Below are 17,392 nucleotides of genomic sequence, written 5' to 3'. Positions count from 1 at the left end.
GATTCATAGATTATCAAGACAGAATATGTTAATCAATGACTAGAAGATAACTACACATAAGCTATATAAATTCATCAACTAACCATTCAGAAATGTTGTCTACATGTTGTCACTTCTCGAGTCTCTCCATCTTTCTGACTCTGGTTTGAACATAAAAGGCTAAAAGTTTTAGCAATTTTCAGTGCATGTGTGTGTGAGGTAAAAGGACACAAGCTCTTGAAGCTCCGCCCCCTGTGCCGGAAGCAGCAGCTCATTTGCATTTAAAGGAACAGACACAAAAACGGTGCGTTTTTGCTCACCCTCAAAAACTGACAACTTTAACATGCTGTATAAAAATATCTGTGGCAAATTTTGAGCTAAAACTTCACACACACACTCTGGGGACATCAGAGACTTATTTTACATCTTGTGAAAAGGACATTATACCACCCCTTTAAGTAACTAAACAACTTGGTCCACACTTTATGGACTTAATGTTACATGGGGAAAATGTTTCTGCTACCAATCTGAAGTCCTCCCCTTGCATTCCTATAATGGACCATGGCAAAATCACCTCAGTCTCTTGAGGATTACTGCTTTCACAAATAGTAACTGTTAATCTGCTAAACAATTAATGACATTTGCATGGCTTTGTAAGTGAATTCATCAATGTAACGAAATTATGGCGCATGATTTCTTCTCCATTAACACAAAGTTTTTCTCAATAAATCCAGGTTGACTGACTCAGACTTTATATTTCTCCGTGTCTCTCTCTCGTTCCATTTAGTCTTCTCTACTATCTATCACTGACAAAACACAGTCCGTATCTCCTCTGTCAAACGTCCGGCTGAATCTCACCACTGAGCTCTGCCTCAAACAAACGTCTCAGAAAACAAGATGGTCCGGTCTGATGCGGCCAGTCCTCGAGAGATGGAGGAGGCTGTCAGCGAGACTTAGCCAAAGCTTCTAAATATGGCAGCATTATCAGTAATACATGGGCATAATGTATGTATGCATGACATTTGAAAAGGTCACCACCTATTGTGACAAGAGCACACAGTGTCTGTTAAAAATACAGCATGGAGGTGCGTGATGACGAACCAACACACAATACACCCCTCAGCGCACACTGCAACACACACACACACACACACACACACACACACACACACACACACACACACACACACACACACACACACACACACACACACACACACACACACACACACACACACACACCTTCATTAACTCTGAGCCTGGGAACATTGATCAGCATGTATTTATGGTGCTGTACATGTGCACACTCCTGATATTAATGCTGTCCATAAATTTCAAAGCAAAGAAGAAGATATTATATTATTAATATTTCATAACATAATAAAAATGTTGTATAGCTATAATTATTATTTACTGCAGTGTTCTGGCGGCTTTTGCCATTATTACCATCAATGGTGAGTTTTGCTTATACAATAGCTACAATTATACACGTTGAGCTTCAACGATTGTTAAATTCTTCCATACAAAGACTGCCAATGCAAGGTTTTAAAAGTATGTTAAAAGTTTATTCTATTTAATTAATACATTAATTAGTTATACATTTTAATTGCTCATTTATTATATATAATACTTCTAAGACATATACATATATATATATCATTATATTTATTTTTACTGATAAATGATTAGAAATAAATTCACACTGTTTTTTCACCATAAACTACAAAAATCCAACTATGGGATTGTGGGTGCATAACTATAAATTATAGGCTAGTCATTTTAATACCAAGCATATGTTATTATTACTACATTATAACTAACAGGATTTTAGAAATATATATATATATATTTCTGCTCAATGACAGTACACAGAATGAATTCAACTATAAATGCGAGAACATTGACAGGCCTACAGTTGGTACTCGACCAGAATAATACTTTTACCGCCGCCGTTCCAGCTATGCATGTCAAGGTTATGTGTCTAATACTTTTTGTTATTTTAATTTGTTAGTAGGCCTAGATGTATGAACTGAAGCATAACAGTGAAATTAAACTAAATGATTATAAAATTAAAATATTGTCAGGACTTGCTAACCGATGTTAGTCGGCACTCGGCAGTATTCGTGTTTTAACATTAATTAAGAATTAAATAGGCGTACAGTAGGTTGTTATGATTAGCATAATTTTCTTCAATAAATTAAAACATTTCAACATAAAACAATAGAAAATGTCACATCAATGAGGCTTTGCTAAGCATAAGAAGAAGCTCAAGTTCATAAAGCAGAGTTCAGACGACAGCAGTGTGGTCAACGCTTTAACGTGTGCGTCGCGGTGCTTCAAGCGTTCTGAGCTCGAATCTCAACTCTACTATCCTCATAATTTTGTTTGTAGTTTAAAAGGCTATTTGTCAAAAATAAAAACTTCTGAAATGCTTTGTTATTCATTGTCTGTCATTTTATTAACAGGGGTTGAAGCCTACTAACAGCCCACTGCTGTTAACCGATGTTGGCCGACAGCGTCTATGTTTTACCGTTCTTGATGCTTAAATATAGGTGAAAGATTATTAAAGTCAAGCGTTTTGTTTAATTAATAATGGCACAGTACAACATAAATTTGCTACATTCCAGTAGAGCCTCTGTTGCGCGACACGGACGACAAAACCTTCTGGTGCTGTTGAAGGAGATTATCAGCCGATCGCACCAGAAAATGATGATGATGAAGCTCGTCTTTAATCTGCTAAATTATTGTTTTGTGAATCGTTCTCGAAATTGAGATGACTGACAGTGATACCCGGCCATAGAGATATATAATAGTTCACCGTTCGTTCAAATAATAGTCTATATATAGGTATCGTTTGTTTAAACAACATTAACCAAATTTTCTTTATTATTTAATAATACAATTATTACTATAACATGCAGTTTCAACTGCACCAAATATTAGGTTGTTTTATTATTGTACAGCAAATGTCAATAGCTCTTTTTTTATTTTTCATGTTTGTTGTAGGCTTATTTGGAAATTACCACAGTTGTAGTATTTCATCCTCACTGTTAATTGACATTAGCCCCACTTACGTTGCAAAATTTCCCTTAGCGCCACCTGGCGGTCATTTCGCGAACGACTTTGAAATGCGACTGGTTTATTCTTGCCGCGGCAGCTAGCGCGGCGGTATAGGCATTCTGGTCGACTACCTACTGTAGCTTACAGCTGAACTTTGAAAAGTGTCAGAGCTGATCAGAGAACAGACTGAACAGCACGGACTGTACGACTGTCCCTTTCATCAGTCTCTCTCTCTCTTATTTAGAGTGCTATCAGATGCTGACATTTAGTTGAATGTTTGGGCCTCAGGAGTGAATCTAACCTTTTTGCTCCCAGACAGCACGGCGCGCACCCATGTGTGTGTGTGTGTGTGTGTGTGTGTTAAATCTCTCACAGATCTGCTTGATATCACACTTTGACTAGTGCAGGGGTGTCCATACTCTCCTGCTTGCCTCAACACACCTGCCTGGAAGTCTCTAGTAAGACACTGATTATCTGGTTCAGGTGTGTTTAATTGGGGTTGGAGCGAAACTCTGCAGGACAGCGACGCTTCAGGAGCAGGACTGGACACACACTTCTCACACTTAGGGAGAATCACCTACTTCTCAAATCTGTCGCTTTGATGCAAGAACCGGTACAATTTGTGAAGTTTTACTGTTCTACCTAATGTACAGTCAATATGTTATCTCAGAATAAACCCTGACAGGGTGATCAGGACCCCAATGTGAAGCGGAGGGGTCTTAATCAGCCTGAAGGGGGTTTATTCTGAGATAACAACCAGCTGGATGTACATTATCCCGCTTATTACACGGCTACTTGCCACATTTAAACTGTTTTAAAATCGTACCTGTTTGCATCTTATAATCCAACTGTGTACAAATCAATAGTAGCTGCGTTTGTGTGAAACAAGAGAGAGAGAGTCCACGATACTGTTCCTATCAAGCGAATAGCGCTGCTCTTCAGTGACCCGGATGAGCCTGTGTTTCTGTTTTCAGCGGTTGTTATCTGGGAATAACACACCGCTGGATGGCGCGATCGACCAATCAGAATCAAGTGTTCCACAGAGCCGTGTAATAAGTCATAATAAACCTTGTCAGGGTGATATCTACTTACATAAATGTGTGTGTGTGTGTGTACCTGAAGCCCACGATGGGGAACTCTTTACAGATATTGCACTTGGCCTGGTGTTTGGCCGTCTCTGCCGCAGCCACTCTGTGCAGGACCGGAAGCCAAACCATAGACTGCGGCTCCAGCCTCATCCAGTCAACAAACTGCCTCGGCTCCAGCTCAACCTTATTGGGCACCTGAGAAAAGAGCGCAAGCACAAACAGCCAATGAGGGAGGGATTTCAGAAAGCCCATAAACAGCATGAGTGAATAACTCGTAAACAACGCAGCCTGACTGAAATGAAGAACATTTCCTACCAGACCACCATAAATGACTGTCATTCGCACGGCTGCTTTTATAGAGATATAACAGCCTCATGAATATTTCCATCAAGAATGAGCATTCAGTGATGTCACCCTGTACTGGGTGATTTTTAACCAGTGCAATAGAAGGAATTTTAGCTAAATGTGAAGAATAATATGTCATACGTTTCATCTGTCATACAGTCCATCAGTAACTTCTCTATAAACCAGCGTCAATAAAAGTTCAGTTTAATGGACAGAATCTGCGACACTGCCAAAGGAAACAATTTTGACAAACAACTAATGTAATTACAATGGAAGTCAATGAGGCAAGACATTCTGAAGGGTTTAACATCAGTAATGTGCGGCTTATGTATTTTTAAAGAGCCTGTATTGTATTTTCTGAATACACACATATATATATATATATATTATTTGAGATTTAAAGCTTGTAAATCATCGATTTTAGTGGTGGGAATATGTTATATGAATACTGAGACATAATTACTGAGATAATTCCAGCGCACTTGAATTATATCTAGAGACTCTTTCTGGTATTATTGCACATATCATGTCAAAGTTACAGGGTTTACTGTCTTTACATGGTCATGAAGTTAAAATTTCACACAGACATGGTTTATTAATGATTGTAACACATTAAAGGGATAGATAACTATCCTGTCTTTATTTACTTTTATTTATATATTTCTTAATATCAGTATTATGTGTGTGTGTGTGTGTGTGTGTGTGTGTGTGTGTGTGTGTGTGTGTGTGTTCTGCAGAAGAAAAAGTCAAACAGGTTTGGAACAACATGAGGGTGAGTAAACGATGACAGAATGTTAATTTTTGGTTGAACTATCACTTTAAAGTATTTACTGTTCACGTTTTGTGGCTATACTTTAAAAACAGCCTGTGTTTGAATGTTTATCCTAGTTGTGTATGCCACTGTAAATACACTACTGTAAACATGATTTGTGTTTGTTTTTACATTCCTGTAATTATTTGAACTCTGCGACAAGCAAATTCTCATATTTCAGACGTACAAAACAAACAAGACAATGGCAAATAAATGATCAAATAAGACAATGTTTAAGTGATTTTGGCAGGAATTCTGTTGTACAGCAGCAACAATCTTGGCAGCGATGTCAGCGGCGGGACACGTAGCATTGACACAGATGCGCGCACACACACACACACACACACACACACACACACACACACACACACACACACACACACACACACACACACACACACACACACACACACACACACACACACACACACACACACACACACACACACACACACACACACACACACACACACACACACAGATGAATGTTTGGGCCTCAGGAGTGAATCTAACCTTTTTTCGTCCCAGACAGCACGGCGCGCACCCATATGTGTGTGTGTGTGTGTGTGTGTGTGTGTGTGTGTGTGTCAAATCTCTCACAGATCTGCTTGATATCACGCTTTGACTAGTGCCGGGCTGTCCAGACTCTCCTGCTTGCCTCAACACACATGCCTGGAAGTCTCCAGTAAGACACTGATTCGCTGGTTCAGGTGTGTTTAATTGGGGTTGGATAACCTACAGCTCTGAACTCTGACCTCCTGACATGTTTTGTGCTCTTAAACTTCCAGTCAAACACCCGTGAGCAACAAGAGACACAGAAATCCATCGTTCGGGTGATCAGCACTGATGGACTTCAAAAGGCTTCAGGTGTGACACTGTCCTGTCTGTCTGTCATCCCTTCACTCGTCCGTCTCTCATCAATCGTTTATTTGCTCTCTCAGCTTTCATCTGAAATGTTGCTCTGCAATCTGGCCTCCTCCTTTAAAAATCACACCTAGCCTTTATTTCCAGTGTTGTTATTCTGCTGCAGTGACATCTCTTCCTGTCTGTCAGTTCTGATTGGACCTCTTCCTCCTCTTCCTCCTCACTCATTTATAAACGACTATTTCTCTCTCTTCAAAACACTTCAGACTTGACACTGAGTGCAATCAAACCACACAGACAGACAGACTGAGAGACAGATACGGGCAACATGACAGATGAGAAGACATCTATAGATCAGTAGAATGTTAGACTGATAGAACGATAGACAGAGCGGTAGATAAATAGATTCAGAAAAGACAGACAGATAGAATGATATACAGAACAACAGATAGACAGAACAATATACAGACGAAAGAACGACAGACAGACAGATCAATAGATACAAATAGATAAACAAATAGACAGATAGATAGAAAGATGATAGATACAGTAGATAGAAAAAGTTTGAAGATAGATAGATAGATAGATAGATAGATAGATAGATAGATAGATAGATAGATAGATAGATAGATAGATAGATAGATAGATAGATAGATAGATAGATAGAACAAATGGTGGATGGATGGATAGATGGAAAGAAAGATAGAGAGAGACAGAAGAAAAGACAGAGAGAGAGATGGAGAGAAATAAAGGCAGGGAAAAGGAGAGACGGACGGGAACAGAGATAGATGGATGGACAGAGTGTCTTGCAAAAGTGTTCAGAAATAAAAATCAAGCAGCAAACACTTCAACCGGGCAACCCTTCCCCCCCCCCTCTCTCTCCCCCTCTCTCTCAGTCTCTCTCTCTCTCTCTCTCTCTGTGTGTATTTACAGCCTCCCAGTGTAACCGCTGGAGGATCGACACTAGTGGAATAACTGAAGGACAAACACATGAACACTCAAGCTGACAACAGCATTAACACACACCGATCTGGAGTGAGGTGGTGTGAGGATATCACAAGCAGACGACTTCAATCATTCACAACTGAATAACACAGCAGTGTGTGTGTGTGTGTGTGTTCACGCACGTGCTGGAAGCAGCTGCGGACGCTGGGCTCGATGTTGCTCCCGCCGAAAGCCGCCACCTCTCCCAGCTGTCTCGGGATCTGGATGACATCATGAAGCAGGAGACCCAACTGCCTCTGATCACACGTATCGCCCGCGGACGACACCTGATTAAACAGACCTGAGACACACACACACAGATCAGCACAACACTTTATTTCAATAGTCCACTTTAGACATTCTACTGACTATAAGTAACTGTAACTCCATGTCAACTCTGTCATTAGAGTATTAGTAGACTGTCTGCTTAATATCTGCTAACTCTTTATTGTGATGCTCCTCAACAAACCTTCTACTGACTATAGGTCTACTAACTACCATATCAACTTATTCTACTAACCCGAACATAACAGTCTACTAATACTCTAATAGTTAGTTGACGTTGTTGCAAAATTACTTATAGTTAGTAGAATGGCTAAAGTGGACTATATAAATAAATACGTTTATAAAATATATATTTTTTAATTCACGTTCGTAAAATGTTAAGAGAGCAAAATATGTTGAGACATGAGCGCAAAAGAGACGATAAACTCAGAATCTTGACAGACATGAAGATGGATGGATGGAAATATCTATCATTCTCGGATTGATGGACAGACAGATAATTAGACAGACAGGAAGACAGAACGAGACAGGCAGAAAACTAGACCGATATACACAGACAGACAGGCAGACAGACAGACAGATAGATATTTTCGCTTTAATGACTTAATTGCCGGACCGACACAGCAACTGTAGAATAGATATAAATAGAGGAGTTTCAGGTCATTACTTCAGGACCAGCGGTCAGCATAGAGGACGCACGGCAAGAGCGTGCAAGTGGTTTTTCAGAATACTCAGTTCTCCTGTTATTTCAGTGTTGTATTTGACTCAAGGTAAGCCTATCTTCGATTCTCTGCTTATTTTTCATTTTTAACTTCACATAATTCTGTATTTTATTTAAGACGCGTTGCTACATTATAAACAGCCGCGTGTGGAAATTATTATTGCAGTTTTATTGCACTTAAGTATTTGCTCCTAGCTAGTTTTGATTTGGCCCATTTTCGCTTTATTGACTTAATTGCCGGACCGACACAGCTCTCCTCACTCAAGCGGTGATAGCATTATATCTATATCTATGTCATTTGCGTGCTGTCGCGGAAGCATCAGCGCAAGCGTTCAGCTCTCGTGTTCAGCCTCCTCGTGTGAAGAACGACTCGGGTAAAGACCAGTGACTCTACCTGCGCGACTCCACCAAGCAAGGACACCAGAAAGGCACTTAAGTATCTCCTTTTCCCTTTGCTTTCCCACTTTTTATCTTATTTTCCACCTTACTCAACATGTGCTTTCAATACATTCCTGTTATCTCTCGGCAACGCCCTTTCATCACGCGCAAAATGCAGCGCAATACTGCTAATCTGCGTCCCATTTTCTCATCCTCACACACACCTCTCTCTCTTTCCGTGGGTCTATGGAACTGTCAGTCAGCAGTCAATAAAGCTGACTTTATTCCAGCCTTTGCATCTCATTCTACTCTTAGTATCCTGGGCTTGACTGAGACCTGGATTCGTCCAGAAGACTCAGCAACCCCCGCTGCTCTCTCTAGCAATTTCTCCTTCTCTCACTCCCCTCGCCAGTCTGGGAGGGGTGGGGGTACAGGGCTTCTCATTTCTAACAATTGGAAATACTCAGCGCTCTCTTCTCTATGCAACAACAACTCATTTGAATATCATGCTATTACACTTACAACTCCCAATAAGATCCATATTGTAGTCATTTATCGCCCCCCAGGTCAGCTGGGAAACTTCGTAGAGGAGCTGGATGTGCTGCTGTCCACTTTCCCTGAGGACGGCCCCCCACTTCTAGTCTTTGGTGACTTTAACATTCATCTCGAAAAGCCGCATGCAACAGACTTCATCTCTCTCCTAGCCTCTTTCGTTCTCAAACGACTCATCACCACAGGAACTCACAAATCAGGCAACCAACTGGACCTGGTTTACACACGCAACTGCATCACAGACAACATCTTGGTGAGACCTCTCCATGTTTCAGATCATTTCCTCATTACTTTCAGTCTACAACTCTCTACCCCTGCACCTCCAACCCCACCACCAGTCACTTTCAGACGAAACCTGCGCTCACTTTCTCCCTCCAATCTTTCCTCTGCCGTGTCATCTTCTCTTCCCCCACCCTCACAATTCTCATCTATGGATGTGAATACCGTAACGGATACCTTATGCTCCACTCTAACCTCTTCTCTAGACAATATCTGCCCTCTCTCCTCCAGGCCAGCACGCACTACTCCCTCCAACCCCTGGTTATCTGAGGTTCTTCGTGAACACCGGACCGAACTCAGGGCAGCGGAGAGGAAATGGCGCAAATCCAAAGACACATCTGACCTGAGTATGTATAAATCTCTCCTCTCTTCCTTTTCTGCTGATGTTCATGCTGCAAAATCTTCATACTTCCACAACAAGATCAACAGCTCCTCTAACACACGATCACTCTTCAAGACATTCAACTCTCTCCTCTGTTCACCTCCACCGCCACCCACCTCCTCTTTAATTGCTGACGATTTTGCGAACTTCTTCACCAACAAAACAACATCTATCAGCAGTCAGTTCTCAGCTCCACATACACTGGAGCCCAGACCGACCCCTTCCACAGCCAATCACCCTCTCTCCTCCTCCTCTCCGCTAACCGAGGAAGAAGTATCTACACTTCTCCTCTCCAGTCATCCTACCACCTGCCCTCTAGACCCCATCCCCTCACACCTTCTACAAGCCATCTCTCCCACACTTCTACCAGCACTCACACACATCATCAACTCATTCCCTACTGCATTCAAGCAGGCTCGGGTTACTCCACTGCTTAAAAAACCAACACTAAACACATCATCTGTAGAGAATTACAGACCTATCTCTCTCCTACCATTCATTGCGAAAACAGTTGAAAGAGCTGTTTTCAACCAAGTAACATCCTTCTTGTCTCTAAACAACCAGCTGGATGTCAACCAATCTGGCTTCAAGAAAGGGCATTCTACTGAGACTGCATTACTGTCGGTCACAGAAGCCGTACGGATCACAAAAGCTGCTTCCAAATCTTCAGTCCTCATTCTCCTGGATCTGTCTGCTGCCTTCGACGCTGTGAATCATCAGATCCTTATGTCCAGCCTCTCATCACTGGGCATCACAGGAACTTCACTCCACTGGTTTGAGTCCTATCTCACAGGTAGGTCCTTCAGGGTCGCATGGAGAGGCGAGGTATCCAGAGCACATCAACTGACCACAGGGGTTCCCCAGGGTTCAGTTCTTGGACCCTTGCTCTTCTCCATCTACACCACATCACTGGGACACATCATACAGGCACACGGTTTTTCCTACCACTGCTATGCTGATGACACACAGCTCTTCCTCTCATTTCAACCAGATGATCCCACAGTAGCTGCACGGATCTCAAGCTGTCTGGCGGACATCTCGACATGGATGAAGGAGCATCACCTGCAGCTCAACCTGGCAAAGACTGAGCTTCTCGTCCTCCCCGCCAATCCGTCTCTACAGCACAACTTCACTATCCAGCTAGAATCATCATCAATCACCCCATCAAGGTCGGTCAGAAACCTTGGAGTAACGTTTGATGATCAGCTGACCTTCACAGATCACATTTCAAAGACAGCTCGATCATGCAGGTTTGCACTGCACAACATCAGGAAGATCAGGCCTTTCCTAACTGAGCATGCAACACAACTTCTCGTCCAGGCCCTGGTCATTTCTAGGCTTGACTACTGCAATGCTCTTCTGGCTGGACTTCCATCATGTGCAACTAAACCTCTGCAAATGATCCAGAAAGCTGCAGCTTGTCTTGTCTTCAACGAGCCCAAGAGGGCCCACGTCACTCCTCTGTTCATCTCTGCACTGGCTACCTCTCGCTGCTCGTATCAAGTTCAAGGCATTGACGCTTGCTTACAGATCTATCACAGGCTCAGCTCCCACCTACTTTCACTCAGTCCTACGAGTCTACATCCCTACCAGAAGCCTACGATCGTTCAAAGAGCGACGTCTCGTGGTTCCATCACAGAAAGCCACAAAATCACTTTCCAGAACATTCTCATTCACAGTTCCATGCTGGTGGAACGCTCTCCCCACCCTCATCCGGAATGCAGAATCCCTGACAACATTCAAAAGACAGCTGAAAACCCATCTCTTCCGTGAGCACTTAACCTCATTAAAAAAAAAAAAAAAAAAAAAAAAAACCTTCCCTTTCCCTTTAAAACCTCACTTATCGGGCTTATGCTACTCTGAATAATGCCTGAACTTTGTATCTTGAGCACTTCTTGCGTTGTTTTTGCCTCCTCATGACTCGCTTAATTTAGTCCTAATTTGTAAGTCGCTTTGGATAAAAGCGTCTGCTAAATGACTAAATGTAAATGTAAATAGATAGATAGATAGATAGATAGATAGATAGATAGATAGATAGATAGATAGATACTGTAGACAGACAGATAGATTGCATATAAAAAAAAACTGTCAAATCTGTCAGAGCTTTCCTAAAAGTTCTCTATTAAACTGGATGAATAAAAAAACGATAAAATCATATTTCACAGCTCCTAACATTTCATTCACTCTCCACTCATGAACTGAGCACATCAGGTAGTGTTTTTCCTTTACTATTCCGCATCATTTATTTAGATAAATTGAGAAGATAATTTGGCTTGTCTTTTTTTTCCATTTGATATTTAAAGCAAAACCTTCAGTAATATTCATGTTTTAAAATATAATGTGGATAAACAGATTATACAGTAAAGAGAACTAAAAGTCCTTCAATGATAAGTATCATTTTCCATCATCATTCATCAGTCTCTCTCTTTCTGACCTTCGGAGACGACCTTGATTACCACAGCAAGAGCAGACCCCTGCCAGAGCTGTCTCACACACACACACACACACATGTCTGGTGCACTATCTTTGTGAGGACTCTCCATAGACGTAATGGTTTTTATACTGTACAAACTGTATATTCTATCCCCTTACACTGCCCCTATCCCTAAACCTACCCATCACAGGAGACATTCTGCATTTTTTCATTTTCAAAAAAACTAATTCTGTATGATTTATAAGCTTTTGTACCCATGGGGACCTCAATTTAGGTCCCCACGGTGACACGAGTCTCCATGAGTCTGTGTGCATTCAGGTTTAAGTCCCCACCGGTGTAGAAAAACATGTCCACACACACACACACACACACACACACACACACACACACACACACACACACACACACACACACACACACACACACACACACACACACACACACACACACACACACACACACACACACACACACACACACACACACACACACACACACACACACACACACACACACACACACACACACACACACACACACACACACACACACAGCTGAACTCAAGACCTCTGTCCTGAGAGCGTCAGAGCAGTTCAATAAACTCTATTCTCACTCCACACACACTCAACTAAAGTCACACACACTCTGTTGGACTGTGCGGTGTGTTAACTCAAGGTCAGCGAACTACCCCGGCACTGAAGCGTCAGTGATTGTCTGTCACACAGCACTGCTTTACAGAGTGCTGACCGGGCCGAGGGAACCTCAAACTGCTGACCGGAAATGGGAAAAACATGCTCTTCATCCCAACAAGCGTGACGCATCATTTTCCGTCTGTCTACAGTGATTCAGACGTGGAGATCTCTCACTGGAAAACGAACACACACAGGGATTCACCCGCTGAGAGTTTAGTTTTCAGTTTTGATCACTCAGAGGAGTACAGACTCCAGAGATGAGGAGGAACTTAAAAGAGCAAAAAGCCCAATTACACGGAGAGATGCATCATGGGAGTGCAGTCTGTGCTTTCAGGTGAAAACAGGACAGAAACAGGAGAAGGGCATCATGGGGTTTGTGCTGCTTCACAAACACCTTCATTAAAAGGGATGCGGCTTAGATTTTAACATGTGATCTAACAACACCGCAGGGCACAAACACCAACATATTCACTATTCATTCAAATGATCAGAAATACATCAAAACCTCAAAGAGCAAAAATGAATATGAGTTAAATATGTTAAAATACGAGTGTTAAATGAGCACTGAAGAGTGTTAAAGTTAATTAGATAATTAAGTGATTAATTGAGTGACCATTATTGAAGATACCTGATGTTAACAAGCAGAATCACCAAAAGAAAAAAAAAGAAAGAAAGAAAGAAAAGAAAAAAACACAAGTTGAGTCACCATTACGGTGATCGATGTTTGCTTTAGTTGGGCTCTTGACCCTTAAATCTTGTTTATAAAAGCCAGATGAACAAAGAGAAAAAGTGATCTGATGGTGTTGGTTGTGTTTTGACATAATCATCATTTGTATTGAATCACTGAATCACTGATTCTACAGCATACGATCAAGCTTTTTGAAAATAATACAAAGGATGAATGGCTGGACAGACGGACAGACAGACAGACAGATGGACAGACGGATAGAGTGGATAGATGGATAGACGGATAGATGACAGACAGACGGACGGACAGACGGATAGAGTGGATAGACGGATAGATAGATGACAGACAGACAGACGGACAGACAGACGGATAGAGTGGATAGATAGATGACAGACAGACAGACAGATGGACAGACGGATAGAGTGGATAGATGGACAGATGGATAGATAGATGACAGACAGACGGACAGACAGACGGATAGAGTGGATAGACGGATAGATAGATGACAGACAGACAGACAGACAGATGGACAGATGGATAGAGTGGATAGACGGATAGATGGATAGATAGATGACAGACAGACAGACGGACAGACAGACGGATAGAGTGGATAGATAGATGACAGACAGACAGACAGATGGTCAGACGGATAGAGTGGATAGATGGACAGATGGATAGATAGATGACAGACAGACAGACAGACAGACGGACAGACAGACGGATAGAGTGGATAGACGGATAGATAGATGACAGACGGATAGAGTGGATAGATGGACAGACGGATAGAGTGGATAGATGGACAGACGGATAGATGGATAGATAGATGACAGACAGACAGACAGACAGACAGACAGACAGATGGACAGACGGATAGAGTGGATAGATGGACAGACGGATAGATGACAGACAGACAGACGGACAGACAGACAGATAGAGTGGATAGACGGATAGAGTGGATAGATGGACAGACGGATAGATGGATAGATAGATGACAGACAGACAGACGGACAGACAGACAGAGTGGATAGATGGATAGATAGATAGATGACAGACAGACAGACAGACAGACAGACAGACAGATGGACAGACGGATAGAGTGGATAGATGGACAGACGGATAGATGGATAGATAGATGACAGACAGACAGACGGACAGACAGACGGATAGAGTGGATAGACGGACAGACAGACAGACAGACAGACAGATGGACAGACGGATAGAGTGGATAGATGGACAGACGGATAGATGGATAGATAGATGACAGACAGACGGATAGAGTGGATAGACGGATAGATGGATGACAGACAGACGGACAGACAGACAGACAGACACACAGACGGATAGATAGATGGATAGAGAGATAGATGACAGACAGACAGACACACACACAGACAGACAGACAGACAGACAGACAGACGGATAGAGTGGATAGATGGATAGATAGATAGATGACAGACAGACAGACAGACGGATAGATGGACAGATAGATAGATGACAGACAGACAGATCTTACATTTGTATTTCTCCTCCAGGTGACCCTTGCAAAGTGAGAGGAGACCAATCTTCATCGACAGAACTCGGATTTTCCCACTGCGACCCCTGAGGAACACAAGAACATTGTGGATAAGAGAAAACAGGCAGCGATAAGCACGTGACAACAATATACATCTGCCCATTATTGATTCGAGAATACATTTTTGTAGTGTTCATTTAGTACAACACAGTCTGTGGAAGCACTGCAGGTCTGAGCTTGAGTGTTTCTGCAATAACACACACACACACACACACACACACACACACACACACACACACACACACACACACACACACACACACACACACACACACATCAATCAGCTCTGAGCTCCAGGCCAGCCTTCAGCAAAACACACACATGTATCAGTTTCCTACTTCATTTACAACAGAAATGCACTAAAACAAAAGATATTTTATTCTTTAATGTTGTTATTCATACAACTGCATACACACGATTAGAATCATAAGGCAACGTCAATGAGTAGACCAGAGACATCTCAAACTTTGATGCAATTCTGATATGTAGACGTATAAGTCTGGGCATATTTCTAAAGCAAAACATCCGTTTTCAAAGCGGCTGCAACATGAACACACGCTGTGCAGTGTAGATCTAGATCTAGTGCTGTCGTGCCATACGTACGTGTCGTAGACATTGAGCAGCCAGTTGAGACACATGTCCACACACAGTGGGACGTTGACCAGGTCTTTGTGTTCCTGCTCCAGTCCGTCATACACAGACGTCAGACAGTTGATGACCTCGGGAACCGTCAGCTGCTGTGAGTTCAGCGTCAGCTTGTGTTGCTGGAACATGGACTGAGCCACGCTCAGATCCAGCAGATCCACTGACAGACACAGAGACACCAGAATACGCTTTAACCCTAGAGACACTACTAATACACACATTATTGATCATGATCAAAACTTTGCTGAAAAACATTCTCCTTCTCCTACTTGTGTAGCAAGCAAAAGCTTTTTAGTATAACTGTACAAACATCCAACTTCAGCTCATGGCTCGTGCAATCTTTACTGATTTTGTTAGTTATGTTTGAAAATGAATATTTACTGGACTGAAGCAACTTAGGTTTACTTAATTATCCATACATCATTTAATAGAAAAATCATGAGCATCAAATATGATCATCAGGCTTTTGAGGAATCATCTCTCAATCATATTTGTATTATATTGCATTTTATATTTTAAACCTACAGAACTTTGATCATAAAACTAAGCATTTAAATATCATCTTAAGACATTATTGGGAGTTAAAGAGTGACGGCTGATGTCTATATGAATTTTCTCACTGATTTACAATATAATCTATTTGACTTTTTTGGCCGTGTAAATAATATCTGCATTACTAGAAATAAAGAAATCAAATAAAAGCTTTCCTAAATTTAAATATGACTTTCTAGCTTCACTTAGAAGAGAGTTGTGCTATTTCTGGGGCATAAGAAGAGTAATCTCTGTCCTCACAGAACATCAAGACAAGATTCAGAGGCTCAGAAACAGAGGACATATTTTAAACATAAGTAATTAAATAGTAATTTAAGTAATTAAAAACACATTAAAAGGCATCTTTTCCACCAAGTGACTATGTAGCAATACATACTCATAAAAAGCAAAAGAGCTCCTGCCACTAAAGTTTAAATCTCAAAACATACGACAAGATAAGGTCGTGAATAGGGTTGCCACTGTTACACAAACAATTATCGTTATTATCATTGCAGTGAATACTGGAATATTATTATTCAAAACTAATATAGATCTGAATGTGTTTTAATTAACAATGCAATACAACTTTTCATAAAGTATCTTGATGGACAAAATGTGTACGCATCATAATATTTTAGCCAGTATGAGCTTAATCTTTGCATATTTTATAAATACATTCAAACACCAGATATAATTTCTGATATTTTTGTACTAGTGGTTGCAGGACACTATAGTTAATTTGTGTAAGTGAGCAAAATAAAGTAAACTGTGATATTTTATACCCAAATATTCTTCATACAGTGACTACCAGTAAAATTTATATAAAAAATTTGGGACCAAAAATGATTCAGACACTTTGACCTGATCATGTTTTGCTGAAGTGTTTTTTCTTTAACTGCTAAAGCGACCTTTTAACACACAGACTGAACACAATGAAGCATTGCTTGGTAACTGGTTGAGCTAAACTGGTATTTTCTAACTGTGTAGTTAAATAGAACAGATATTCAACATAACTCGTCTGTGAGACAGTCTAACAGAAGGACGGACAAAACCAGTGAAATATCAACTGATCTGATCACTCTGAGTTCTGCTCATATTTTA

General features: G+C 41.3%; 1 protein-coding gene across 5 annotated transcripts in view; it reads right to left on the bottom strand.

Moving 5' to 3' along the window:
• Positions 1–17,392, bottom strand: part of utrn (utrophin) — a gene marked incomplete at its 3' end in the record, with an annotated part of 241,125 nt that overhangs the window by 38,544 nt on the left and 185,189 nt on the right. For all 5 annotated transcript variants that reach the window (XM_081386596.1, XM_081386598.1, XM_081386599.1 and 2 more), the window contains 4 exons: positions 15,719–15,920; positions 15,056–15,141; positions 7,275–7,432; positions 4,156–4,322 (listed from right to left, as the gene is read on the bottom strand). In XM_081386596.1, coding sequence (XP_081242722.1) covers positions 4,156–4,322; positions 7,275–7,432; positions 15,056–15,141; positions 15,719–15,920 — 613 coding nt within the window. The remainder of the gene's footprint in view (positions 1–4,155; positions 4,323–7,274; positions 7,433–15,055; positions 15,142–15,718; positions 15,921–17,392) is intronic.

This window comes from Scardinius erythrophthalmus (genome assembly GCF_964197995.2).
Source record: "Scardinius erythrophthalmus genome assembly, chromosome: 15".
Classification (NCBI taxonomy): Eukaryota; Metazoa; Chordata; class Actinopteri; order Cypriniformes; family Leuciscidae; genus Scardinius; species Scardinius erythrophthalmus.
The sequence above is the reverse complement of the archived record's forward strand: the minus strand, read 5'-3'. Positions and strand labels throughout refer to the sequence as shown.